The sequence below is a fragment of the Rhineura floridana genome, chromosome 6 (assembly GCF_030035675.1).
Source record: "Rhineura floridana isolate rRhiFlo1 chromosome 6, rRhiFlo1.hap2, whole genome shotgun sequence".
NCBI lineage: Eukaryota > Metazoa > Chordata > Lepidosauria > Squamata > Rhineuridae > Rhineura > Rhineura floridana.
Window position 1 is genome coordinate 66,346,463 of NC_084485.1, and position 27,853 is coordinate 66,374,315.

The window sequence follows — 27,853 nt, forward strand, 5'->3', positions numbered from 1 at the left end:
AAAGGCTTATTTTGGCTTTTGTAATCCAGTGCATAGACACATACACTCCTCTAGCTGACTAGGCAACCGAGAAAATACAGGTCACCCCAGCAGATGGGGATTCTTCTGCATATGACTGCATTTCAGCTCCTGTAGCAAAAAGTGAATATTATGAGAGTTGGTTTGATGCAGCTTGATGTTCCCTTTCACCGGCTCCTTTGCCAACGTACAGTCGTCATCTCTTTTGGGTTTACTTCCCACTTAGCCATGTACTGCAGCCTCCAGGAAACGGAGATCACAGATGCATGTGAGTAATTACATTTAAATGGATTTGGAGAGGTGGGGTGGAAGGAGTGAAGAAAAATTCAGACTTGCAGTATGTAAGAATTTGGACTTTCTTATGTTAAACTTGCTTTCTCCCTCCCCAAACACGAGCCTGGTTTTATCAGAACACTCGGCTGTCTTTTAAAATTGTAAACACAAAGCCATCTTGAAATATTCTTTGACAGCCTAAAGAAAACTTCATACTTCTTTGAGGTCATTGGTGTCTGTATGTTTTGTGTGGAGAATAGTTTTCTTCTCCTGAACATAGCTTTTTGGATGCAGTCTGAGATTAATCACCATTGTTACTAAGAAATATGTGGGTCAGTCTGGTGAGTTATTCCTCTGATAGCATCAGTGCTTAAGACCATGCTGTACCATAAGCTATCAGATGTCTTGTTATTTATTTCTCCACATATAGGCTTATGGGATTGCATGTCATATTTCTGGATTGGGAAGTCAGATATAATTATTTTTAAACAAAACAAATTATTTCTGCATGCTATTGCTTAGAAGACATTATCTAAGTAAGTGAGGTTCTGCTTATACGTGAAGAGAAAGACATGCAATAGTGCTGATCCTATGTTAGATGCCTTCTAAATGTCAAAGAATGGGGTGTGCTTAATGAACATTATGCCCAGAGATACCCTAAGTGAATTGTGTATATGGCTAGCCCTTACAAAGTACAGCCCTTTCACCTTGTAGAAGACATCTGTGTATCAAGAGTGTGGAAGAAAGAGATAGAAAACAATAATATTATTTATTTATTTATTTATTTTAATTTAATTTATATACCGCCCTAAACCAAAAAGGCTCTCTGGGCGGTGTACATAAAAGATAAAACAAGCACAATATATAAATACAATAAGTATAACAAAATCAAAGATCAAAACAAACAATAACAAAGAACCAACAACGTCAAAATACAACAATAATGAAAATACTGATAAAATACACAATAAAATACAATTTAAAATACACTTTAAAATGCCTGGGAGTATAAAAAGGTTTTCACCTGGCACTGAAAGGATAGCAGCGTCGGTGCCAGGCGTACCTCATCGGGGAGACTATTCCACAGTTCGGGGGCCACTACCGAAAAGGCCCTAGTTCTAGTCACAACCCTCCGGGCTTCTCGATGGGATGGCACCCAGAGGAGGGCCTTAGATGTTGAGCGCAGTGTACGGGTAGGTTCATATTGGGAGAGGCGTTCCACCAGGTATAAAATCAGGAGAAGCTTGGGTATTCCTGCAAAATTCTTCTGCAGGATTTGCATTTCCAAGATTCTCAAAGACATCCTGGCAGGAACTTGATAATCCATTGAATCCCATACTGTTCTGAAAGGTCATGCAAAAGAGCAGAACAGGAAGAGATATAAGAAGACGTTCTTCCTAACTTGACCTAAAAAGACCTTGGCTAGACCCAATGCTTGACACTGAAACATTGGGGCTTGGTATTTGGCTCCTTTCAGTCTTGGGAAGTTACGGCAGGGAGAGCACGTTGTTGCACGCCCCCCAATCTCCGAGTGGTGAGAGACTTCCAGGGGTTACAGCGCTTACCCAGGGTTCAGTTTCCTTGGAATGAAAGTCAGCGGAGACTGTGGTAACTTCAGGATATATGGTTTTATTTACATGTATATACAACCTGAGCATAAGATGGAAGGGGCCTACAGCATTAACACTACAACATATCTTGCTTCCCTGTTAGTTTTCTAGGGGAATCCCCAAAGGCATAGCTTGGGGTTCAGCACAGAGCAAGCCTCTCTGTGTCATTCCAGCTCCAACCTTCACAGTAGAGTAAAAACCACAAAATCTACCTCTGATCCCAACCAGGTGAGAGGGGAGGGCTACCCTTGTTTCTATGGCAACACATCTTCTCTTGGCCAAGTCTTTAGACATGTAAATCGGGTGCTTGACAGACCCATTAGCAAAGAAACTGGCTTGTTCTGTACAGCAGGTTTCTCTGCTACAACTCCATATATACAGATTCAAAATCAAAGACTGGAAGGGGACCCAAAGACATCATCCAGACAACCCCGCAATCCTATAACAATATGGAATTGCTGTACTGAGTCAGATTGGTGGTCCATCTAGAGCAGTATTGTCTGTTCTGGCTGGCAGCAGCTTGTAAAGGCCTCTGGAAGAGGTCTTTTCCAGCCCTGCTACCAGATAGTATTTAACTGGAAGTGCTAGAGATGGAACTTGTGACCTATGTAACTGAGCTATGCCCTTCCCTATATGCTTGCATGCCAAAGAAGTTACAGCAGGGCAGGATATACTAGCCTAGTCTGCACCTCACACTAAGCCAAATTATGGTATAGTGGGACTATGCAAGTGTGTGGGATCCCAGAGAGGAGGTCAGAGGCTTTGTGTGTTGTCCAAACTATGGTTTGTGGTTAAGCTCTCTTCCCCCCACTAACCACGAGCTATAGCTGGGCACGGATCTGACACTGGAAAGGTCACTGTTCAGAAATTAGCAAGACAACATTTCAGCCTCCCAGGACCTTAAAAGTGGCCATTCCTGATCAAAGGAACACTAAAGACAGCCTCCAGCATGAAACAACTTATTAAGAAATTCAGTTCTTTTAGCTGTGGCCTTTGTGTGTGTGTGTGTGTATGTGTGTGTGTGTGTGTGTGTGTGTGAGAGAGAGAGAGAGAGAGAGTGTACCTGGCAACTTAGGATAGGAAAACACTTCATGCAAGCTGACTCCATGAAAGCTTAGACCATAATAAATGTGTCATCTTTAAGGTGTCATAAGTCTCTTTGCTTTTATATATATGTTATCATCATTCTGGAAATCCAGTCAAAGCAGGGGGAGGGGGAGCTGATGTAGTATATTGGTGAGGTAGTCTCAAACAACTAATAAACGTTAAGAAGATCATTTGGAGCCTTTGTTCAAATTTCTTAATACTTTGTGATGGCATCAAATAGCAATCAAAAGAAGCCATAGTTTTTGTCTACATTTGTAACTTCTGATTAGTAAACTTTTGAGCAAACTGGAATTAAAACAAGAGCAGAAATTGTCAGTCATGTCTTCAGTTGTAAAGTTTCTGCAAATTTTGAAGCTATGGACCCCCCCTTTTTTTTTTAGGAAAAAAACAAATGGAAATTTTGGGGGAAATGGGAAAATATTCAGTACTTATTTTTTGCCTCCTTTTACGGTTTGAAAGTCACTTTTTATTTTAGGAACATACAATGTATTATATATAACTTGGTTTGCCAATAAATCATTGTGTTTGGTATATTAAAAGTACAGTTTATTCAGACAATAATTACAAATTAAATTTACTCTTTTTTGTTATAATGGAGCTGCTGAACTCTAGCATTGTTGTTTTGCCAGTTTATGAGGAGCAGGGGAAAACCATGAAAACAGGAGAAACTATCAACATTAGAGTAAAAAAAGAAAAGAAATTAGGATGTATTCTGGAAATTATGTCTCCTCTAGTCCTCTACAGCGTCAATCAGATATAAGCATTCATTTCCATAAAAAGAAATGAGAAAAAGAGGAGTGGAAACCAAAACTCATTGACTACTACATAAAATTGTTGTTGTTGTTGTTATGTGCATTCAAGTCCATTACGACTTATGGTAACCCTATGAATCGGTGACCTCCAAGAGCATCTGTCATGAACCACCCTGTTCAGATCTTGTAAGTTCAGGTCTGTGGCTTCCTTTATGGAATCAATCCATCTCTTGTTTGGTCTTCCTCTTTTTCTACTCCCTTCTGTTTTTCCAAGCATTATTGTCTTTTCTAGTGAATCAGGTCTTCTCATTATGTGTCCAAAGTATGATAACCTCATTTTCATCATTTTAGCTTCTAGTGACAGTTCTGGTTTAATTTGTTCTAACACCCAGTTATTTGTCTTTTTCACAGTCCATGGTATCCGCAAGCTCTCCTCCAACACCACACTTCAAATGAGTTGATTTTTCTCTTACCCACTTTTTTCACTGTCCAACTTTCACATCCATACATAGAGATTGGGAATACCATGGTCTGAATGATCCTGACTTTAGTGTTCAGTGATACATCTTTGCATTTGAGGACCTTTTCTAGTTCTCTCATAGCTGCCCTCCCCAGTCCTAGCCTTCTTCTGATTTCTTGACTATGGTGGTCCAATCCCGCTTTCCGTATGATATGTTCTGCGTATAGATTAAACAAATAGGATGATAAAATACACCCCTGTCTCACACCCTTTCCAATTGGGAACCAATTGGTTTCTCCATATTCTGCGTAAAATTTAATCAGTCTAATTTTCTGAGCTTTCACTTAGTTTCTGCTGCTTCTGATTCTTCATAGTTGTCATCACATTTATCTGGATCTCTAAAAACTGAAGGTTTGTCCAGATTGAAACAAGTTTCTATACTCATTCACATGTCATAGCCCCTTTTTTTGCCATTTTTCCAATTTTTTCCTTTAAAAAAAATAATAAATAAAAGGAGGCTTTGGGGAAAAAAACAAGGGGAACTGGCCCCCTCCCCCATTTTCCCATTTTCCCCACGTACCTTCACATCTCTGGTCATGTCCTTGTATTATTACCTTACCTTGTCTGAAACTATGTAAACTCTGTGCCTCAGTTTCCTCAAGCTCTACAGAAAGATTAATAGCAGATGTTCTATTTGTGGATATACTTTGCAGGTAACTAGGGTGGCAGAGGTTGGAGATGATCAATTGTAGAGTTTCATGATGACCAGCTGCTGTGAACAGGAAACATTTTAAGTCAAGGCTATAGATCAGCCTTCCCCAATCTGATGTCCTCTTGATTGTTGGGCTATATCCAACCATCCCTGACTTATTGTCCATGCTGGCTGGAACTGATGGCAGTTGTAGTCCAAAACATCTGGAGGGTTGGGGAAAGCTGCTGTAGATGAACCCACTCATATATCTATGTTTTGTGTAGTTAGGCAAATTTTCTTAAGCAATGTCTGGGAAGGTTCACAGTGCAAAAATATAAACAATAATTCCCTTGCTATGATCTGCTTGGCAAAAACAGCGACACTTGCTAACCATTATCCCCCTCTCCTTAGACATTTTCTTCTGTTTGGACTTTTAAAGGCAATCAAGGGCAAATTTCATGTTACAAATGTATGCATACCTGCAAATGTATATAAGGAAGTGCATTCTTTAAACATGAACAGCATATTTAGGATGGAGATATTTTTATGCTAGAAATGGTGTGGTATGCATCTATGCTTAACCCTTTCCCTGCTGGCCATTCTTCTGCTCAAAATCATCCCCGAAGCTGCGTCCTGCCTCCCCCAGTCTGTTGAATTCAAGATGCTTGTTTAGGAAGGTAAACATATATATGGAACCCATGGGGCTGAGGGAGGACAGTTTTGAGCAGAAAAATGGACAGCAGGAAAAGGGTTAAGCATCCCCTTCCCCTCCACTGAATAGCTTTTACCATGAACTGCTTTTCATATTAGAAATGGACACTGGTGCTCAGGATGCTTGAGGAATTTGATATTTGTCCAGTACAAATTGATCTGATCTGTACCTCCCAGACTAATATGTGGATCACAGCATTGTTATCCTTTGGATTATCCCCAAGTTTTACAATGCATTTGCCAGCTCTATATGTATGTGTGTGTATTTTGAGGGAAAGTACATTAAAAAATATGTATTCACAATATTTTGTGCAGATTTTTAAAAAACTGCACATTAAAACAGGAGCAGATCAATGAATGAACACTTCAGAATGTGACACAGTCTGGAAACACTGATTCATCCCTCCCTAACTGGGGCTTCCATACGTGTGTTTCCATACAACATGGTCTATCTAGAACAGTATTGTCTGTTCTGACAGGCAGACTCCAGTCAGTTCTGCATTCAACATGTACTGTGCACCACAGATTCAGAGATTTCCGTGTCAAGGTTGTTGATTTTAAGACTGTTAATCCTGCTTATTTTAACATAAAATTTCCAGGGTTGCTCAGCCATAATCACCCACTTTCTTACTATCTTGACCACTGCCCTCAGTCTCACCTTGCCTTGAATCTCTAGTGTTCCTTCCAGTTATTTCCACCTTGCTACAGTTTGATTTTACACCTACTCATTGTCAGATATCAACTTAGCTGATCATTTCATCCTTTTTAGGTCCTGTACTGAGAAGGCAGCTAATGAGACACAGCTGGAGATCAACTTCTCTTGCCCCTTAAAGTGGTTCATTTGTCCTGAATGGATTTGTGCAACACATTCTTCCAAAATTTCCAGTTCAATTAAGGTTAAGAATAGCATGAAATGATAACTGCAAAGAAGAAAAAAATTAGGGAGACAGAATCAAGAATGAAGGCACAGAATCAGAACAAGAGTAAGTATAATTGAGTGAAGTGTATATGTCCCGCTCCTCTATGGAATCGCCTATGTAGGCAGTAGATGTTCTTTGGTTCAAATTCTGTTTGCAATTTTGCACTCAAACTAGGAAAAAGACACGGTTACAGTTTTATTCCAGATGTTGTTGGACCACAACTCCCATCACCCTCTGACTTTTGGCCATGCTGGCTGGGGACATGGGGCTGATGGTCATTAGAGTCCAGCACCATTTGGAGGAACACAGGTTCCCCATTTCTAGGCTAGACATATAACCAGATCTAACCCTAGCAGTCGGGCAGAGCCTACCACTCTTCTGTCCTGCCCTGCATCTCCTGCACTGAATGGCTGGGTCTGGAAATTGCCCTGGATTTTCATTTCTTGCAATGCCTTGGAGTAACACTACTCTGGAGGCGTAATAGGGGATTAAACTAGAGGCCCCAACCTCTACTCAGTGTAGAACTCCTGCTGCCTGCCACCAGGTGAGCCCGAGGCCCGCTGGAGGGCATCCTGCCAAGGGTCCCTTCAAACCTGGCCCTTTATATAAACTGTCTGCTTAGCTGATGACAGAAGGAAGCAGGCAAGAATCCTGTAGAATCCCAGGCAGCAACTCTACAATTAAAAAGTTGCAAGACAAAGCCAGTTCTGTGTAGTGATTAGAGCGCTGGACTAGGACATGGCAGATGGGAGTTCAAATCCCCACTCCACCATAAAGTTCCTTTGAGCCAGTCACAGTCTCTCAGCCTAAGCTACCTCACAGAGTGGTTGTGAGGATAAAATGGAGAGAGCGGGAGAGCCTTGTAGGCCTCCTTATGCTCAGTGGAGAAAAGATGGGATAGAAATGTAATAAATGAATAAAATAATAAAGTAAAGCCAGGACCTCAACAAAAGTCATAGAAGGAAGCAGAAAGAAGGGAGTACAGAAAGAAGGGGGATGGAAAAATATGTTAGGGCATTCTACCATTTCTCTCAGGCTCAAGAAATTCCTGAGGATCTTCATGGGGAAGGGCCATAGCTCAGTAGCAAAGCTTCTGCCTTGGACACAGAAGGTCCCAGGTTCAACTCCTGCCATCAGGTAGGGCTGGCAGAGATCCTCGTCTGAAACTCTTGAGAGCCACTGCCAGTCCCTGTACACAATCCCGAGATAGATGAACCAATGGGACTGACTCAGTGTAAGGCTTCCTATGTTTTGTTTACCTCACACAGTATTTTCCAGGTATGAAAAGAAAAGGTTGGTTGGCTTTCTTTCTATAGTGGTTGCCATGGCAGGGGAACTGTTCAATTTGACTGAAGTTCAGAAAATGTCAGACACAAACTTAAATTAAACTACATCACCTGTTGCTTCATTCAAGTGAGAAACACTGTCAGTGCCAAAGTCCCAGTTTCAGAATGATGCAGAACCATTTCTGCTAAGAAATTGGCCTCACTGGGTTTCCTGCACATTGGTACCATTGCAGGTTATGAGTTCAGTGGGAATTACTGTCCAGTAAGTGTGCTTAAAATTGCATGCTTAGGGTACAATTGCGCTCTATATCAGCCAACATATGTTTTCTGCATCATGGGTTTGCCACTTAGCATGAATGCAGGGTAAGGGGAAGCATTTTGAAGGGGAGGCTCAGCAAGAGGGGGTACTTAACCCTCACCTTACCAACAGATTCTTGCCTGCAAACGCTCCTTCAGGCCATTTTCTTCCTCAGTGGTGTGTACTCTTGTTTGGGGGGGGGGAGGGACAATTAAAAATAAACAAAACCAAAACCCTGGGTATGGAGAAGAGTATTTGCAGGCAAGAATCAACAGGTGAGAAGTACTTAAGTATTTCCTCAATCACTGGTTCTCTTTTTTCTACACACACACTGATACATCAATACCTGCATTTGTGTTACAAGGGAACAGAGGATTGGAAACTTCCAGCCCTTTCAGCTTGGAAGATGAGCAGCTAGAATACAGCAGTGAAGAGCAAACAGTTACTCAGGAAACATGGGGAAAATATTTTGTAGTACCTCTAGCTCTTGGGGCAGATCCAGCACCATATTGAATCTAGGCCATAGCTTTCGCTTTGAAAGCTCTTTATTAATTAAGATGCTCATAAATCCCATGAGGAAGCGATGCATTTCTCAGACAGAAAGATTTCCAAGTATATTATATTCAGAGGTTGGAAAAGTTACTTTTTTGAACTACAACTCCCATCATCCCCAGCCAGCATGGCCACTGGCTTGGGCTGATGGGAGTTGTAGTTCACAAAAGTAACTTTTCCAACCTCTGATTATATTACTTAGCAGCTGGATGTTGGAAGATAATGTTTGAATATCTGCCATTCACTCCTAGGGGTTGTTACCACTTAATAGATTTAGGCAGGGATGGGAACCAGTGGCCTTTGATATGTTACTGGACTATACCTCCCATCATCCCAAACTTACTGGTTGGGGCTGATGGGAATTGGACAACAACATACAGAGGGCCACAGGTTCCCCTTCCCCAATTTAGGAAAATGGAAGTAGCTGTATCAGTTAACTTTCCTCTTTCAACAAGCCTTTTAAGTTGAGACCTATCCCAGTCTGTGTTGAAATTGCTTTTTAATATGTTTTTAAACCTTTTTTTTAACAATATGTTTTTTAATGTTTTTGTTTAAGATGTCTTCAAAGCTTTTTTTAAAAACATGTTTTTAAAGTTGTTTTGTTTTAATGTATTTTAAGGTCTGTTTTTATGATGTTTTAAAGTGTTTTTAGTGCTTTTGTTTGCTGCCTTTGGCTCCTGCTGGGAGGAAGGCGGGGATATAAATCAAATAATAAATAAATAAATAAAACTATCCACACTCCCTTTTCAACCTGTTTCATGAACGTTATTTTCAGAGCTAACAGGAGACAAATGAATCATGGTATTGAAAACACTTCATATTTTAATTACATAGTAAATTATCTTTATTACCCATTAAGTAGATTGCAACCCTATATTCACTTACCTGAGAGCAAGTCCCATTGAAGTCAGTGGGACTAACTTCTGAGCATGCATGCACAGGATTGCACTGACAGTGCATAGAACCACTTGGATAGCTTGCAGTCTGTTAATGTTCTACCAAGTAATGAGAACTCTGCCAGTTCCCCAAATTTCTGCATGGGTGCAGAAGTGTGACAGGTTGGTAGGTTGTTAGAGATAACCAGTTCATCAAACAGTTATATCCATACCCTGGGAACTTAACACATGATAAATAATCATCTGGCTTCACCTAGTGTAAAAAAACTGGTCTCCAACTCTTTTGCATTTCAGATGGTACATTCTTGCCCTTGCCATTATGGTGTTTTTCGATACCTTGTCACTTGCTATGAACTGAAAATGTGCCCAGGGACCTGAGGACGCTGCACAGCTAGGAGCGGTGATTGTGTTTATTTGTTTCTGGGTAGTAACAGAAGAGGTAGCGCCAGTATCTGTCTTGATATTGTGAAATGAAACTCTCATACCTGATTTTAAAAAAAACATTCTTGTTTGGTTTAAGATGGCCATTTGGGGGCATTCATATTTGGGGGTCATTCATATTTTAACAATTTTCAGTGGAGAAACGATGAATGATATATAATTATATGGTGTGTTTGCTTTTGTGAGCTGTCTTGTGCTCTCTCGTAGAGAGATAAACTTTAAAAAATGAATGAAATATGAATGAGATCCCAGTAGCATTGAGAAGATAAATATATAACAATTCACTTGCAGTTGTGCGCACTTCACTCATTCCTCACTCCTGCCTTTTTCTTTTCAAGAAAAAACAAACCACAGTGCTGGCTTAGTATAATGTGCAAAGCAGTGCTTGTGGTTTGTTTCTTCCCGGCTGGGCTGTGCAGCATTCCCTTGATTTTAAAAGCATTTTTTAGTCTTGTCAATTTAATTTGCCTACTGTTGTGAAGTAGAACCAACAAAGCTCCCTTGAGCTCAGGGGTCTGAAGGGGGATCACTCAAAGCACAGAGGTGGTTTGGACCCTCGTTCATAGATCGTGTGGATAAAGCCCTATCTCTTAAATTACCAGTACTTCATATCAGGAGTAAAACAGAAAGGTCACATTAACTCAGGAATGAGAGTCTGAGTGGAATTCAGAGTCTACTACAACCATGAGAACAAAGTGAGTGAAAACACATGCACCAATGTTTGAAAATATCTTGACATTTTCTGCGCGTGTAAGCAAGGCTTATTGGTTTGGAATAAGAGCATAGAAACAATGGTCTCTGAAACAACATGGAATAACCCTGATTGTATTAACAGGACAGGCTGTTTGGGGTCACAGGAAGACATTGCTCAAGGGCCTCATCATCTTCTGTATTCTGATCTTCACATTCTAACTGAATGCTGCTCCCTTTCCCATTCCTGATCCTTTTACTGCAAGTTCAGAAGGAGAGAGGGGAATCCTACCCTGGTTCCTGCTTATCTGCTCCCAGGGATTTAATGCAACAGGCAGGAACTATAATCTTCTCAGCTAGACTGCTTGTGGAAGAGCCCTCATTTGACAGTAAGGACCAGAAATTCTTCTTATGTACCATGCACACTTTGGCCCAGTTGAAATGTTATTTTCCCCACATGCAAGCCACATGAAAACGTGTACCTATGCTGATGTTGCCCATGAGAGCATAATGTTTACATACCCTTATGCATGTGCAGCCCCAGCGCATGTATCATCTGCCCACCAGCACTGCATATAGTTGGTACATGCCCTGGGAACAATCACACGGTCTTTAAAGCAAGCTCTTGATTCTATAGTAAAGCCTTGCCCTTGGGTTTCTGTCTGAATGGTTGTGCTCAGGTGGGGAGAATGCAGCTACCTCTCTCTGTACATATGTATGCATACAGCTCTCCATCTTCCTACATTTCTTCATCTCGTCTACATACTTGTCAGCTGTTCAGAGCAAGAGAGCAAAAATAATCCCTTGGCTTGGGATAGGAGCTTGTGACTGACTGTGGCCGTAGCTAATGAGCTGTTTGGTAGATTGTAGTGCTCTTACAGCTCAGCACTCTGCTGCATGAGGCAGAGTCAGGTTATGGGGGATGGGATCAAGTGTCTCCTATAGCTGGTCCAGGAAGACATAGAGAGACAGAAGGATTTGGGAAGAAAAGCCTTTCAGAGAAATAAAGTTCAGGGAACGAAAGCCTTTGGAGCAAGTGAGGCTCTGACGTGTCTGAATGTCACTTTTAGGAAGAGAAACAAGAGGCTGAATCCAACCTGTTTTGCCCTTATTACAATTTATTTATTTAGGATCAGGATCCAGCAGATGCAGACATGGAGGCTTAACAGAGACTCAATGAAAGGTATGAGCACTGATTTCTGTGTCTGTGGAAGGACATGGTTATTGGAGGCTGTGGGAACAGAGATGCATTGCCTGTTAAGATCTCGGTCTCTGGGCTCCAGATGACCTCTTTATTGAGCATTTGTCCTGATTTGTTTGCTGATAGGGGGCTATATGAGAATGAGCACTATCTGTTTGCCCTGTGTTTACATCTTCCTGTTAGACATTTGTTCATCTAACTCTTTTCATTGTATTTCCCCGTTTCTTTCCTAAACACAAAAGGTCGTATTTTAAAAAGTGCATTTGTTGTGCCAGAGTGAAAGAGCACTTTAATCCTCTTTAATTGTCCAAATCTGAATTTCCAGTATGCACTTGATTCCCTTCCACAAAATACTGACAGCATGGAGGCAACCTTTAAATATTTAGAATCTTTATTCTGATTCACTTTTCTGTGTCTGAATAATATTTGCTATGATTTGTTTAATTTTGTTTTGCAGCATAAGCGGACTACCTTAGCTGATGTTGTCTTGTCCACAAGATGGAAGTGCCAAGTATCAAGGACTTTCAGTGGAAAACTCTAGCACCTCTGCCCAGCCCAAGGGTCTATTGCTCCCTAGTGGAGGCTGGTGGGCAGGTCTTTGCCATCGGGGGTTGTGATGACAATGGCATTCCAATGGATTGTTTTGAGGTGTACTCCCCTGAGGCCAACCAATGGAATTCTCTCCCTCCAATGCCTACAGCCAGGGCAGGGGTAGCTGTAGCTACACTGGGCAAGAGAATAATGGTGATTGGAGGTGTTGGAGCCAACCAGACGCCTTTGAAGATCGTGGAGATGTACAACATAGATGAGGGCAAGTGGAAGAAAAGAAACTCCTTGAGGGAAGCCTCGATGGGGATCTCTGTAACGGTGAAAGGCAAGGATTATTTTTCCTAAAGGAGGTGGTAAAAATAGGGCTGGCTGTTAGGGAAGCTCCCCAGTGCATTTCTCTTAATTAACTTGATTGGCAAGGTAGAGTAAATTTCTTCTTACTTGAAGACAGATCTGGCCAGTGAGGAGCTATTAGCCCATTTCTGCTATGCTGTGATTGTGTCCTGGCTCTGACCCTTGCACCCCAGTTGCTGGAACTGGGTGAGGTCAGGTGATTTTCAGCAGCCTGGTCTAGAATGGGCAGTGAAGTCTGCTTTTAATTGGAGTGCACCATCTGTTTCTGTGACCTCTTCTTCACTTAAAAAAAAATAAAAATACAGCCAGCACTTTCTGTATTCCTGCCAATTATAGGACAGCCTGGTGTGTGTTTGGTTTTTTGCAGAACTGATTTTGTAGTTCTTGAATAGCAAATCGTTCTGTGCTTTCTCATGCATGGAACAAACTGACGGGCTTTTCCAGAGAAGGGCACAAAGGATGTGAAAGCAGAAATCATTGTCCATTGATGTCTATTGCTCCCTAGTAGACATCAATGGCTACTAGCCATGATGGCTGTGCTGTGCCACCCTAGTCAGAGGCAGCATGCTTCTGAAAACCAGTTGCCAGAAGCCTCAGGAGGGGAGAGTGTTCTTGCACTTGGGTCCTACTTGCGGGCTTCCCCCAGGCACCTGGTTGGCCACTGCGAGAACAGGATGCTGGACTAGATGGGCCACTGGCCTGATCCAGCAGGCTCTTCTTATGTTCTTATGTTCTTAAAGCTGTATGAAAAGCTGCATGTGTACAATACAGCTTCAGACTCCAACCCCTCTTCACACACCTAACAGTATCTGCTTTTGAAACTCTGAGCAATGTCAGATTGCTTTGCATTGCAATGTGATGAACTGCTATTAGGAAGGAGAGGTTTCCATCTAAAGTGCCCATGTGCCCTGCTTTGCAGAGGGTCTGTCAGAGGACAGCCCCTCTGTTTGAAGGAGTCCTCTATTTGAAAGGCTGTCCTGCTTAAAAATAATGAATGAAAAGAAGGAAAAGCAGGGCCTCTGAAACTGCTCATCCATAGGTAGCACTTGGATGGCAGACGGAGCAGGTGCACAGATCACCTCACCTAGTCACAGGGTAGAGACACACTTACTGCTGTGCTGGTTCCAATGCATCTCCACCTCTTTTCTGAAAACGGGCACATGATGCTAGTCAAACTCCAACCCTTTGTACATTAAAACCTAGTCAGATCAGCTCAAGTGCGTTTTTTTTTAATTCAGCTTCATACAGATTTTGCAACTGTTTGGTAGATCAACCTGCTGCCACTCTAGGTGTGGCCAATGGAAACACTTTGCTGTAGGCTCAGGAAGAGAGAGTGATTGGCCCAACACTTTGCTGTAGGCGGTCCTGAAAGGTCTGAAGTCAGTAGCGGGGAATGGAGATGTGTCCAACTGAGGGCAGAGTTGCTTCAAACTGCAGCCAGAAAAACCATTCTTGCTGCTTTTGAAATGACTTGTGTGTCCACAGCCACAGTCTTCCCTGCTGTGATGATCTGTATTGTGTTTTTATTTAAATTATAGTAATTATGTCTATATGTGCATCAGTTAACATCAATTATATCCAAATTTATGAAGATATTTTGCCTTATTTTGGAGTGATAAATTTTCAGTTTTTTGCTGATGCAGAAATGAGCACCCTATTTCCATCCACAGCACTGTTATCTGTTTCAGCTAATGATGCACCTCAACTTTTTAAATTGTGAAATAGTGAGGCAACCTCTCTAGATAAAAGCAGAAGCTGTTATGTTTGGATTTTTATTATTTTTGCTTTTCCTGTCCCTTACTTTCCTTTCCAGACTACAGAATCTATGCAGCAGGTGGAATGGGAGGGGACCTTCGCCCTCACAATTATATGCAGCATTATGACATGCTAAAGGACATTTGGGTGTCGCTGGCAACCATGCCCACACCCAGGTATGCTGCCACCTCCTTCCTGCGGGGCGCAAAGATCTATGTGCTGGGTAAGAATGAGCCTTGAGCCTATTCCTCCTACCATTTTTTATTTGACTGGGCATTCATCTAATCCTCCCCCTCCCTCCTGAAGATGTTCAGGAAGCTTCTCTCTTTCACAACCTCTCAAAAGATACAAGGCAATCTCTAGAATTGCCTGGGATTAAAAATGCCAGCTGTAGCTAGGCCATCTAGTCCATTTTTATGCCGAAGTCCATGGGTGGCATGACTGTATAGGAGGGAGAAGATGATATTGCATGAATGGAGCTCTCCCATTCCAATATTTTTGGATTAAAGGGCAGGCGTGGTTGGCATCCGCAACACGATATACTTCTTCACACAGTGCATAGTTCAGCTATGGAATTCATTACCACAAGATGCAATCATGGCTACTAATTTGGTTGGCTTGCAGGTGATCCTGAATGAGGTGATGATTTTAGCCGAGACCAAGTTCTAGCTGAGCCTACAAACTCACTGAGCAGTGTTTAACAGACCACTATCTCATCCTAAGTGTGAAAGAATGAAAATAAACTTATTCTTGATCACCCTGCATATTACGAATGCAACAATAACATACGCTGTGTGTGGGGCTGGCCTTGGTTCAGAAGCTCCACCTGGTGCAAAATGCGACTGCCAGATTGCTGATGGGAGCACATGGCCAACAACATGTGACACCACTTTTAAAACATCTGCTCTGGCTGCCCGTTTGCTACCGAGCCAGGTTCAGGGTCCTTGTATTAATTTACAAACCCCTGAACAACTTAGGTCCAGGGTATCTTAGGGACTGCGTGAACCCTTATATCCCAGCTCGATCACTGAGATCTTCTGCAGGAATGGCTTTGGTCATCCCCCGAGTTGGCCAGGCACATTTAACATCGACACAGAATCGAGCTTTCAGTGTCATTGGCCCAGTTCTCTGGAATGCTGTGCCAAAAGAGATTCAGCAGGTGCCTTATTCTTTCTTTCCTTCTTTCTTTCTTTCCTTCTTTCTTTCTTTCTTTCTTTTTTCCTTTGTTCGTTCGTTCGTTTGTTTGTTTATATCCCACTCTTCCTCCCAATAGGAGCCTTCTGTTTTAACTTTTAAGTGCCTGCTGAAATCCTTTCTCTTTTGCCAGGCTTATGTAGGCAATTAAGAGGGCCTTTGGCCAAAAGGCAGGGTATCAGTAAATTTAATAATAATAATAATAATAATAAATAAATAAATAAAGAACATCCTTTTTTTGCAACAATTGACCTTTGTTTTTATTGTATTTTTAATATTTTTATTTTATGGTGGTGGTTGTTTTAAACATGTTGTAAACCGCTTTGATGTTTTTAAAGATATAGCAGTATACAAATATTTTTAAAATAAATAAATAAACAACAACAAATGGAAAGACAACCCAAACTTGCATAGAATATATTTTGGCATTTGGGGAATAAAACACACTAGACGACAGAGACTTACGTGTAAACACAAGGACATAAGAAGGGCCCTGCTGGATCAGGCAGAAGGTCCAACTAGTCAAGCATCCAGTTCTTACAGTGGCCAACCAGATACCTACGGGAAGTCCACTAGCAGGACATGAGTGCAACAGCACTCTCCCAACTTGTGGTTCCCAGCAACTGGTATTTAGCCTTATTGTTGATTAAATTGTCTAATCTCTTTAAAACCATCCATGTTGGTGGCCATCGCTATATCCTGTGGGAGCAAATTCCCTTGCTTAATGATGTGCTGTGTGAAGAAGTCCTTTTGTCTTTCCTGAATCTTCCAACATTCAACTTCGTTGGATGGCCTTGGATTCTAGTACTGAGAGAGGGAGAGAAACTTTTTCCTATCCACTTTCTCCACACCATGCATAATCTTATTATGCACCTTTGCCATGTACCTCCTTACACACCTTTTCTCTAAACTAAAATACCCCATTAATTTTAAACGGCTTAAACCTATGTAGGATCTGGATTTATGGGATCATCCAATTAAGCTGATTGGCAGGAGATTCAGAACAGACAAAAAAGTACTTTTGTATAGTCTACTTATGGGATTGCCTGTACAGTGTAGTGGTTAGAGTGTTGGACTAGAACTGGGAGACCAGGGTTCAAATTCCCTGGGTGATCTTGTACCAGTCACTTTCTCAGCCTAACCTACCACACAGGGGTTGTTATAAGGATAAAACAAGCTGCAAGAATCATGTACGCTACCTTGAGCTCCTTGGAGGAAATGTGGGATTTATTATATTCCCTTCTTGGGCGAGGTTCTGGAGCGTGTGGTTGCAGGTCAGATCCAGGCTCTCTTGGATGAAATTGATTTTCTAGATCCATTTTAATCAGGGTTTAGAGTCAGTTTTGGCACAGAAACTGCCTTGGTCGTCCTGTATGATGACCTATGTCGGGAGAGTGATGGGGGAGTGTGTCCCTTTTAATCCTCCTTGAACTCTCAATGGCTTTTGATACCATCAACCATGGTATTCTTCTGGAGCGGCTGTCCAAGTTGGAGGTGGATGGCACTGCTTTGCAGTGGTTCCAGTCCTACCTGGATGGTCACACTCAGAAGGTGGTGTTTGGAGAGTATTGTTCAGCCCCGTGGAGCCTTCAGTTTGGGGTTCCTCAGGGTTCAATTTTATCCTCCATGCTATTTATTATCTACATGAAACTGCTGAGTGGGGTCATCCAGAGATGTGGAGTACAATGTCAGCAATATGCTGACACACAACTGCTTTACATCTCCAGGTGTGGCAGTGGATGTGCTAGACTGATGTCTTCCCTCGGTAATGGACTGGATGAGAGCCAATAAACTGAAGCTCAATCCAGACAAGACTGAGGCACTGTTATGGTTCCCTAGACCGAATGGAGGATATGTGACCTGCTTTTGATGGGGTTACACTCCCTCTGAAGGAGCAGGTGCATAGCTTGGGGGTACTTCTAAATCATTACTGTTGCTTGAGGCTCAAATAGTCTCAATGGTGAGGAGTGCCTTCCTTCAGCTTTGGCTGGTGGCCCTATCTGGACAGGGATAATCTGACTTCTGTTGTCTATGCTTTGCAAACCTCTACGTTAGATTACTGCAATGTGTTATTAATGGGGCTGCCTTTGAAGACAGTTTGGAAACTGCAGCTGGTGCAGAATTCAGCAGCCAGATTGTTCACTGGGGCAAGATGGTCTGAGCATATAACACCAACTCTGGCACAACTGGCTACAAATTAGTTTCCAGGCTCAGTTCAACGTGCTGGTTTAGACCTATAAAGCCTTATATGGTTCAGGACCCCAATACGTCAAGGACCACCTCTCCCCATATGAACCAACACGGTCACTGTGTTCAGCATCTGAGACCCTTCTTTGTGTGCCTCCTCCAAGGGAGGTGCAGAGGATGGCGACATGAGAATGGGCCTTCTCAGTGGTGGCCCCCAGCTTATGGTATGCTCTCCCCAGAGAGGCATGACTGGTGCCATCATTATCTGTCTTTAGGCAACAGGCAAAAACATTCCTCTTCTCCCAGGCATTTGGTTCTTAACTTTTTGGAGGGTTTTTGGAGTGCCTTTGACATTGACCTCTTTTGGAAGGTGGATTGTTTCACCATCTTAAAAAAAAAATTGTGTGTGTGTGTTAACTTGTTGTGTTAGTTTTATATTGGTTTTTAATCTTTTTATTGTATGTTGCTTTAGGTTCATTTTTATGAAGAAAACCCATGAATAAATTGAAATAATAATAATAATATATCATCATCATCTGCCTCAAGATTTGGTGACATCTACTAGCTTAGATAACTTTAAACGTGGATGAGACAAATATGTGGATGATAAGGCAATCAATGTTTACTAGTCATAATGACTGTATACTATCTCCACAATGAGAGACAGCATGCCTTGAATGCTTATTTTATTTATTGAAGTATATATAATCCTCACTTTCATAAAAGCATTTCACGGTGGTATACAACATACACAATATAATAAAATCAACAAAAGCGTCTATAACAACATTTAATACCAGTTGCAGGGGGACAACAATGGGGCAGGGTTATTGCCCTGCTGTCCTGCTTGTGCCCTTTCCAGAGGCACCAGGTTGGCAACTGTGGGAACAAGATGGACCTTTGGTCTGATCGAATAGGGTGTCTTATGTTCTTACAAACTGTTCACTCTTTAAAGAAGTCCAAATATGCTGCCAGAGGGGACTAACACATTCTACTTTATGGTAAATACAAAAGGTAAATTCATGCCCTTGAGCAAGACTGTTTATAATCCACTTTGTTTTCTGACTCTTGTGCAATTGCTCAAACTCCTTGTGTTTTGGTTCCCAGCTCTGTAAGTGTAATGCCTGAAACCAAATCAATATATATGTAGGAATGGCTAAACAGAAGCAGAGGCTGCCTGACTTAGTCTGGTATTCATCCTATAAAGATATATCTACTTCTTTTTTCTTTTTTTAAAGAATCAAATGAATGGCCAATCATTTTTCAAAAAGTTTTTAAAGAAACAAGCAGGTGGAGAGATAATTGTTGTTTTGTTTTGAGATAAAATATTTGCTTTTAATTTGGCATGGCACTGTCCCAAATCCAAACATATTTTGAGCAACTGCAAACAAACCTTTCAATGTTCCAGGAAATATTCCAAGGTAAAACAAATACTTGGATGCCAGACTTCCACTGGCTTTTATTTTCAGCCTTTCAAAGTTTATCCCAGATGATCATGACAGAACAGAAGCAAAAAGAATCTTATAGTACCATAAAGACTTAACAGATTTATTGCAGTATCAGCTTGGATGTTTATACCACAATAAATCTGCTAGTCCTTAAGGTGCCACAGGACTCACTTTTGTTTATGCATAATTGTGTCTGAAAGACCTTTCTGTTTACTTCTAGCCTTTGGCTGTATAAATCTCTTTCTGTATTCAGTTAGCCTTTTATATTCAACCTTATCCCAAGGGCTCAGGATAGGTAACCAAGTTTTGACACTATTTTACTGGGCCTGCTTTTATGCCTTTTGGCTCCTCCTGTTTTGCTGGCACAAAGCTTACATAGTGGTTAGACTATAACTGGTCTTTGCTGAGCATTTGTTATGGTTTGTTTGTGGGCCAGTTATGCAACAGTCAACATTCATCTTGATTTGCTTGTGAGGTGTTTACACTGTCTTCCCATTCATCATAAGTTCATCCCACACTTTTAAGTGCATTTCCTCATCATTTTCCTAACTGCAAAAAGTCCATTTTTTAAAAATGTGGATTTGTTGCATTAGGACAACAAAGTGCTTTAACCCACTTTAATTGAAATTACCTAAATTTCCAATATGTGTTTGAATTCCACTCACAAAATAGTAACAATCTGCAGACCCCTGTCAACAGCAGTCTAGTACCCACAAACGTATCAAATGAAGCTCCCTGCCAGAAAATACTTTACCTGATGAATTTCTGGGTGGCACACCGGCACTAAACCTTATTTTCATTGGAGTCAAGATACCACCCCAAACAGCATCCCTGTGCAGTGTACTCCCCTCTCCCTGGAACATATAAGAGCACTCTTATCCCACTGTGAATTAATTTCTCCTCCACTTCTCCCCTCATTGGTTGACTCTGGCAGAGATGGGGAAGCTCCGAAAAGCATGATGTCCCATCATGGGATGAGTGTTCCCAGTGCTTTTTTGGTAAAAAATAATAATAATGAGGTGCTGGTACTCGTATCTTGATAAAAGTGCTGTGGATGCCAGCACAACATGGATACCATGGGCAGCAAAAAAAAAAGGTGCAGGTACTCTGTACGGGAGAGTACTGTCAGAAGAAAAGACCTGAGTGTTCCCACATAATGAGGAGAGGTGGGGAAGACTTTGATGCAGGTGTGCTGCTTTTGAGAATTCCTCAAGCACATGCCTGCCCTGTCAGAGGCAGCTTGCTTGTGAATACCAGTTGCTGAGAATTGCAAGTGGGGAGAGTGCTCTTGCTCTCAAGACTTGCTTGTGGGCTTCTCATAGGCATCTGGTTGGCCACTGTGAAAACAGGATGCTGGACTAGATGGGCCATTGGCCTGATTCAGGAGCACTCTTCTTATATTCTTATGCAACATTTAGTTTGAGCCTCAGCTGGTTGTTAAATATATAGGAGCAGAGCCAGCAAAAAAGGTGGCAACTCATACAGAGAACAGCTGCTTTCCACATGAACTGCTTCAATCTTTTCCTGTCTAGCAGCAGATGAAAATAGAAAAGGCGACAGTGCAGGCAGAAACAGCAGCCGCCAGCTCCTTCCTGCACTTAAGAATCCACAACAGTGTGTGTGTCGTGAGCAAAAAGGACAAACTCCAAACGGGTCATCTTTACCACCCACCACTTTCCTTTTCCATTGACAGACATGATTTTTCTGTCTTTCTTCCTGACCATCCCCTCTGCAGCACCTACAAGCATGATGAGAAGACTCTTTCTGCATGCTGCTCTCTGAAAACATTAGTACTCTGTGGCAGCCGTGTGTGATGTAAATTTAGTGTTCTAATTGCATTTTGAAACTTATTTATTTATTAAATTTATTAGTCACCCATCTGGCTGGTTATCCAGCCACTCTGGGCGACGTACAACATAAAAACATACAATTTACATTAGAGCATTAAAAAATCTCAACCAATGATAATAAAACCTAACCAACCCCACAAGCCTACCTGAAGAGCCAGGTCTTCAAGGCCCAGAGGAAGCTCATCATAGAGGGGGCAGGGAACCATGTTATTTTTGTTGACATTACCATAAGGAATCACATCCAGCTGAATTGGAGAGGTGGTGAAATGTACCAAACTAACTGAGATAGACAGCCCTTGTTTATCTGCAGATACTGATATGTCAACCAAAAGACCATGCCTCTTGCATTAGCTGCTTACAAGAATGTACTTTGTACCAATGTTATTTGCAGAGGCATCTTCAGAACGAGGAATGAAAAGTTTGATGGTTAGGCTTGGGATCCTTTTAAATTAGGGTGGAGAGAAGTTAGAATGTGGTCAATCTGGCCAGTTTTTGATGGATCACCCTAGCTCCTGAACCAGTAAGGCAATTCTTAAATTCATAAGAGATATATTCTGGCTCATTTAACATATATTACCGATGCCTTGGTTGTTAAGAGGCCTTCTGTGTGCATTCTTGCTTTGCCAATTTAAAACATGTCAGTAGACCATAAGAGCTATAGTTGGAGGGGCACAGAGAAGTAGACATAAGAACAGCCCTGCTGGAACAGTCCAAAGACCAATCTAGTCCAGCACTATGTTCCCACAGGGCCAACCAAATTTTGCATATGGGAAGTCCATGAACAGGACATCAGCACAATAACGCTCTTCTATTCCTGTCCCCCAGATCATGCAAGACAGATGTTTTATATTGTTTTGCTTTATAATGTTCAGCAGTATGACATTAGAATATGATCTTAGAATAGGAATGAATCCACAGCCATCAAGTGCTGTTGGAATGTGCATGTGTGGGGAACCTTAATTTTAAATAAGAACTTATGTTGAATTGACTTAATCCAGGGATGGCGGGGGGAAAAAAAAAAACCACCGAAGTGAGAAGGTGAAACTCAAGCTAAGAAACTCAACTCAATAACTACTATTACCACTGCTCCAATGAAATAGCTAGCACAAAAAAACTCAAGCCAACTGAGTAGTAATCCAAAAACGGCCAACTTCTGTTTTCTCACAGCCATTCTATTCTCCAAATTATGGGTCAGAATTTTTCTAAACCTTCTATAGGTGGCCAGGTTTTGTAATAAAGTTGGTACCTCCTAGTAGTATGAGGTGGAGGGGGACAGGTATCAAATGGAACAAGTCATTTACTGGCAATGTGTGTTCACATCTCCTTACTTCTGATAGGGCCCCTTTACTTCTGTTTCCTCTCTCTTTGACTCCCATCCCTCTGGCTCTTGCCAAATCATCAAAAAGCCTAAATTTTGCTGCAAATTCTTCACTAGAATCCCTTTTCCTCCTAGGCGGAAGGCAATCCAAATATGCTGTGAATGCCTTTGAAGTCTTTGACACTGAGACCAGATCATGGACCAAATTTCCCAACATCCCCAGCAAAAGGGCTTTTTCCAGCTTTGTGTGCGCAGAGAACAACATCTTCAGCCTTGGGGGGTTGCGGCAGGGCAGGTTGTACCGTCAGCCCAAGTTTATGAAGAATGTGGATGTGTTTGACATTGAGCAAGGTGAGTTCTTCCTGGGTCTCCTTTCAGTGTACACACCTTAAGGAAGATATGGGAGAGCATACAATGGTAATAAAATACCCTCCTTTCATTGCTCCATCTTCCCTTGCCCTTTCTCCCTCCTATCCTCCATGTTGCCTTGCCTTCACCAACATGAAATTAAGCAAAGGTCTGCATGTGGTCCTTGGGCCTCAGGTTCACCACCCCTGGCAGATTTAAATCATCTGTACAGAGGGAAAGCATTTGAGACAAAGCATTTTCTTAACCAGTCTTTGTCTACAGCAAAGGAACCTTTTTGGCGCCAGGGTCCAGATCTTTATCTAGCCAACTTTATCAGGTAGATGGGGCAACCCACATGGCAATCACATGATGCCATTTATGATGTCACATTATTGACAGATGAGTTGTCCCACCCACCTGCCCACATCCCTTGCTTGCAATTCCCTGCTTGCAAAATCGAGCCTGCGAGCCTGCCCATGCTCCTACTTTCCATCTTGCACATGAGAGCCTACCCATGTACTACCTCTGTAGTTGGAGGTGGAAAGGAGCCACATTGGGATGACTTCAAAGAGCAGTGCCAGGAGGGACAAGCAGTTTCCATTGAATGGAAAGCACTTCCCCCTCCTTGAATAAGGTCTATTCCTACTGTCCGTCAACTGATGGGCAGTTGCGTGTATATCTTGCTCCAGCAAAGGAACAATCTGGAGCCCATTTTAAGCTCCTGATTGTTCCTTTGAAGCCTCACCCTTACCTGCCCTCACCTGACATCATGTATGATGTGAAGTGTAGGGTGGGTATGCCCAAAACAGTCTCGTGGGCCAAATGGGGAGGCCTTGTGGGCCACATTTGGCCCATAGGCTAGAGGTTCTTCACCCCCACTGTACAGTAACCAAATGCCACAGTGGGGCTCCCACCTTCCCCTTGTGAATTAACACACTTCCCTCATGCAGCAAAGCAACTGGTGTGGGACAGCATTTATGAAAAGGACTAAGATTGCAGATTGTAGAATTGACTTGGGTAAAGTGCCCTGTGGCGGCCCCCCTAGTGCAATGCCTTCAGTGGGGGCCTCCAGCAGCCCTCCTCCCCAGTGGGCCAACAGCAGTGGACATATATACTGCATTCTTGAGAAATTAAAACAGCAGTGATGCGAGTTTAGTCACACAGATCTTGGTGCTTTAGTCTGCTCCCAATCAAATAATAAAAGGGGGGGGGGGGCTAACCAAACCAAGCATCAGCAGTGGTGGACTCTGCTGGGACCTCAGAGCCCTGGCATTTGCCCAAATATGCTGTGTGCTGGCTCTGGGCCTACTATTACTTCAGTAGTTTGTGTCCAGTATTTGGGTGCTAAAGGCAGAATGCTCTTGTAGTCAGACACACTTACCTAAGACTTTTCTTAGTTCCTCCATCTTAGGGTTATAGAACAACCCTTGGTTTCTCTCTCAAGGTATTAAAAAGCCTCAAAACAGTAATGGAAGATCATGATTATTTAGCAGATTATTTAGCAATCTGGTTAATTTTCAGGGGGCTGGATGAAGATTGAGCGTTCATTCTTTCTGAAGAAACGGCGGGCAGACTTCATAGCTGGCTACTTGAAAGGAAGAATCGTCATAGCTGGAGGACTAGGTGAGGATGATGCCTGCCCATCCTCTCAATGTGAAGTCATCATACAGTTTATGGAACTATAATGTCATAAAATTACCGCTGCTGCAACAGTGACAACTGCTATTCTCTATGCTCTTGAATAACTCTTTTAGAGTTCCTTTCTATATACAAAAAGACAGAAAGTGCATCACATGCTAGAGAGTGGCTTCCTGTGGTACAAACATTTTGTAGGTAAAATCATACTTCATCAGATATATGAAGTGAACTAAGAAGGAAGGGATTAGATCAGGGTAGCCAGCATGGCATCCCCCAGATTTTTTGGACTACTATTCCCATCTTTTTTTTATCAGAGGTCACGTTGGGTGACACTGATGGGAGCTGAAGTTCAGCATCATCTGGAAGGTGCCACATTTACCTCTGGACTAGAGGTATATAGACATGGGGTTGTATTCAACTAAGTCCTACTCGGAGAGAAGACCCACTGAAATTAATGAACTTAAGGTAGCCATGTTTATTACCTTCAATAGGTCTACTCTGAGTGGAACTAGCATTGAATACCAGCCTTGGGCAAAAGCAGTGGGAGGCGGGGATAAACCAGGTTAAAAACAGAACAGAAGATCATGCTAAAACCACATAAAACACACATGAACATCCTCATATGCTTATACTACATGTGAACACAATTACAACTCCCAGAACTCCTTATTTTGAGAGCCAGGACTATTAAATTGATTAAGTGTGCAATCCTAACCTCTTCCCACTGCAGTGAAGGCTATTAGGGTGAACAGAACCACCCCACCAACCTCAGTAGCCTCTACCTGCCTGCTTTCTTACTTACAATCAGTCCAGGTGGGTGACACTGGCTGTCAGCTTCCTCCTCTTTAATCTCAGTGTTGCCTTTGTAAAACTCATCAGGGAAACGGATGAGGACAAAAGTGGAATTAGTTGGTTCTGCCTGTGATAGGCTTTGGCTCCACCTACCCTTGGACTCCCTGCTTGCCGCTCTACCAATCCAAGTGAGCACCAGTTGCCACCACTGCTCCTCTGCTGGTGGGGCTTTGCAGAGAGCAAGGCCATCACCGCATCTGCAGCCCTGTTGCACGCAGGAGTCATGGCACATGTGAGGGCAGGACAATTGGGCCCAGCAGTGAGACCAGCTTGGGATCCAGCAGATTCTGGGATGGCTCAGCCCTGCCCCCTTCCCACTCTCAAAACAGCCCCCATTGGGGGACATTGTGCTGGCTCATGCTGGCAGGGATCCTGCCCACCTGCACGTTTGGCAGCCAGAAGGGGGAGGCCAGTGCCGACAGAGCAACACTTGCATCACTTCATTGGCAATGGATGGCGAGAGGCTAGTTTATCTGGGAGAGCCAGGTAGAGGAACAGCCCAGCGTAAGATGGGGGTTAATTTGCTCTGTAACTTATTTAACCAATATATCCTGCAGGCAGCAAAGGTTGGTGGTTTGCTCTTCATTTTTTATTTTTTAAAAAAACTGGTTTAAATTTGTAGTATAGACTTGCACAATCAAGTATCTGCATCTGCTCAAATGTTCTATCGGTGTAGTCTTCATGATTTCTCTCTTTCTCTCATAAGGAAACCAACCAACCGTTCTGGAATCAGCAGAGGCCTTTCATCCTGGAAAGAATAAATGGGAGACCCTGCCACCTATGCCCACCCCACGATGTGCCTGCTCTAACATTGTGGTAAAAAACTGCCTATTGGCTGTAGGTGGAGTGAATCAGGGCCTGAGTGACGCAGTAGAAGCACTGTGTGTCTCTGATTCCTAGTTGTCTTGTCTCCAGACAGCACAGCAAGCAACTGAGGAAGTGATAGCTCTGCAGTTTTGAGTGGTGGGCCAGGCCTACTCAACAAAGGAAGAGTTGACAACTTTCCTAAACCATCCCTCTCACTCTGCTGCTTTCCTGTAACTCCCTTTGCTGGGTGTCTCACAGAAGGAGGTTTTGTGCTTCATACAGCTCCACACATGGCTAGCAGAAGCTCTCCCTTGTGACAATGTCATCTTTGCAACTGTTGTGGAGCTCCACCGCCGGTCAACTCTGAATGGCCAAGGAACATGCTACCTTTGCCATAAAGGTGGTATGTTTCAGTCAAGAATTAGGAACTGCACTTGTTTTGCCTTCCTCTGAAGTATTGTGTTCTAGATACAGTTGTTGAATTAATCATACAAGCCTCCACTGGCTTCTTCAAAGTGTTATTCACAGGTTAACAATGGAAACAAAGGAAGAACTGAATCCCATAGAGCTTCTATGTCCTGGTGCTCTTTAAAATGAACCCATTAGATTTCCAGGTGTTCAGGGTTCAAAACATCTTGAATGAATTTCCAGGGTGCTTTCTAATCACGCAGCTAGATGGATGGTGAACCACCCCTATCTAGAGCAACCAATTTGATACCTTGATTGACAGTTCCTGCAATTAAAGTTACACATTGCTTCTTCCTGAGGACTGAAAGCTACAAGGCAATAGTCAAGAAATTAGTTTATGTACAGGGATGCCTCTGCACCATGGACCAAAATTATAGTACCTGCAATGCACACTCTCACACATGAACACACACACTTTTCAGGTTGTTCTTATGCAGTGTTTTGGTCCAGTTCATTATACACAAAGGGCCAATCAGAAAACCTGGATTGAGCTCATTATAGCCAGGGTTTGTAGAGCAGGAATATTATGAATTCTGCTCATAACTGCTTTCCCCTGAAGCCCATGGCAACAACAAAGCTTGGGTACCTGTTATTTTTATTGTATTTCATATATTTTCTTCATTACTTTGGCACAGAAGTTGAAATTGTCAGTGTCATCTGAATTATGTATGATGGATCAATTGTAGCAATCCTGCTTAGTTATTTGTAATTAGCACAATTAAACTCTATATTAATATAGTAACTTGAGCACTTTTTATATACCATTAAGGCCAAGACAAATGTACACCCAAAAGAAGCTGAAAAGGCTATGGATGTGCTTTGAGTTTATTTATTATATATTTATTTATTTAACTTGTATACCACTTTATATTTCAAAAAATCTCAAAGTGGTTTACATTTCAACAAAGATCAATATAAATTCTACATTCAATACAGTTGCTAATAATAAGAAAAACAATGATTCATATTTTAAGTAACATACCTGAACAATAAATCTCTAAACAATGTACATAACATGAAAACAAAATGAATCATATACAAAACAAAGAAAAGAATATAACAGCTATAAAATATATCTAAAGTTTTCCATGAATATTACAATAAAAGCATGTATGCAATATCTTAACCCTGTTTTAATTGGAATTAACTATTGAAAGGAAACCACTACTAAAAATAGAC

The 27,853-nt window shown here is 42.1% G+C and overlaps 1 protein-coding gene across 4 annotated transcripts; it reads left to right on the plus strand.

Moving 5' to 3' along the window:
- The first annotated feature begins 9 nt into the window (after positions 1–9).
- KLHDC8A (kelch domain containing 8A) lies at positions 10–27,528 on the plus strand. 4 transcript variants are annotated; one of them, XM_061630369.1, is made up of 7 exons: positions 10–286; positions 6,392–6,605; positions 12,364–12,780; positions 14,623–14,787; positions 22,697–22,912; positions 24,431–24,532; positions 26,106–27,528. In XM_061630369.1, exons 3-7 carry the CDS (start codon positions 12,405–12,407, stop codon positions 26,297–26,299), a joined length of 1,053 nt encoding a protein of 350 aa, XP_061486353.1. In that variant the 5' UTR covers positions 10–286; positions 6,392–6,605; positions 12,364–12,404; the 3' UTR covers positions 26,300–27,528. The 4 variants fall into 4 exon arrangements, with proteins under 4 accessions (XP_061486353.1, XP_061486356.1, XP_061486354.1 ...); XM_061630370.1 differs by lacking the exons at positions 10–286; positions 6,392–6,605 and adding exons at positions 11,062–11,094; positions 11,836–11,888; XM_061630372.1 differs by lacking the exon at positions 6,392–6,605.
- Positions 27,529–27,853: the final 325 nt, after the last annotated feature.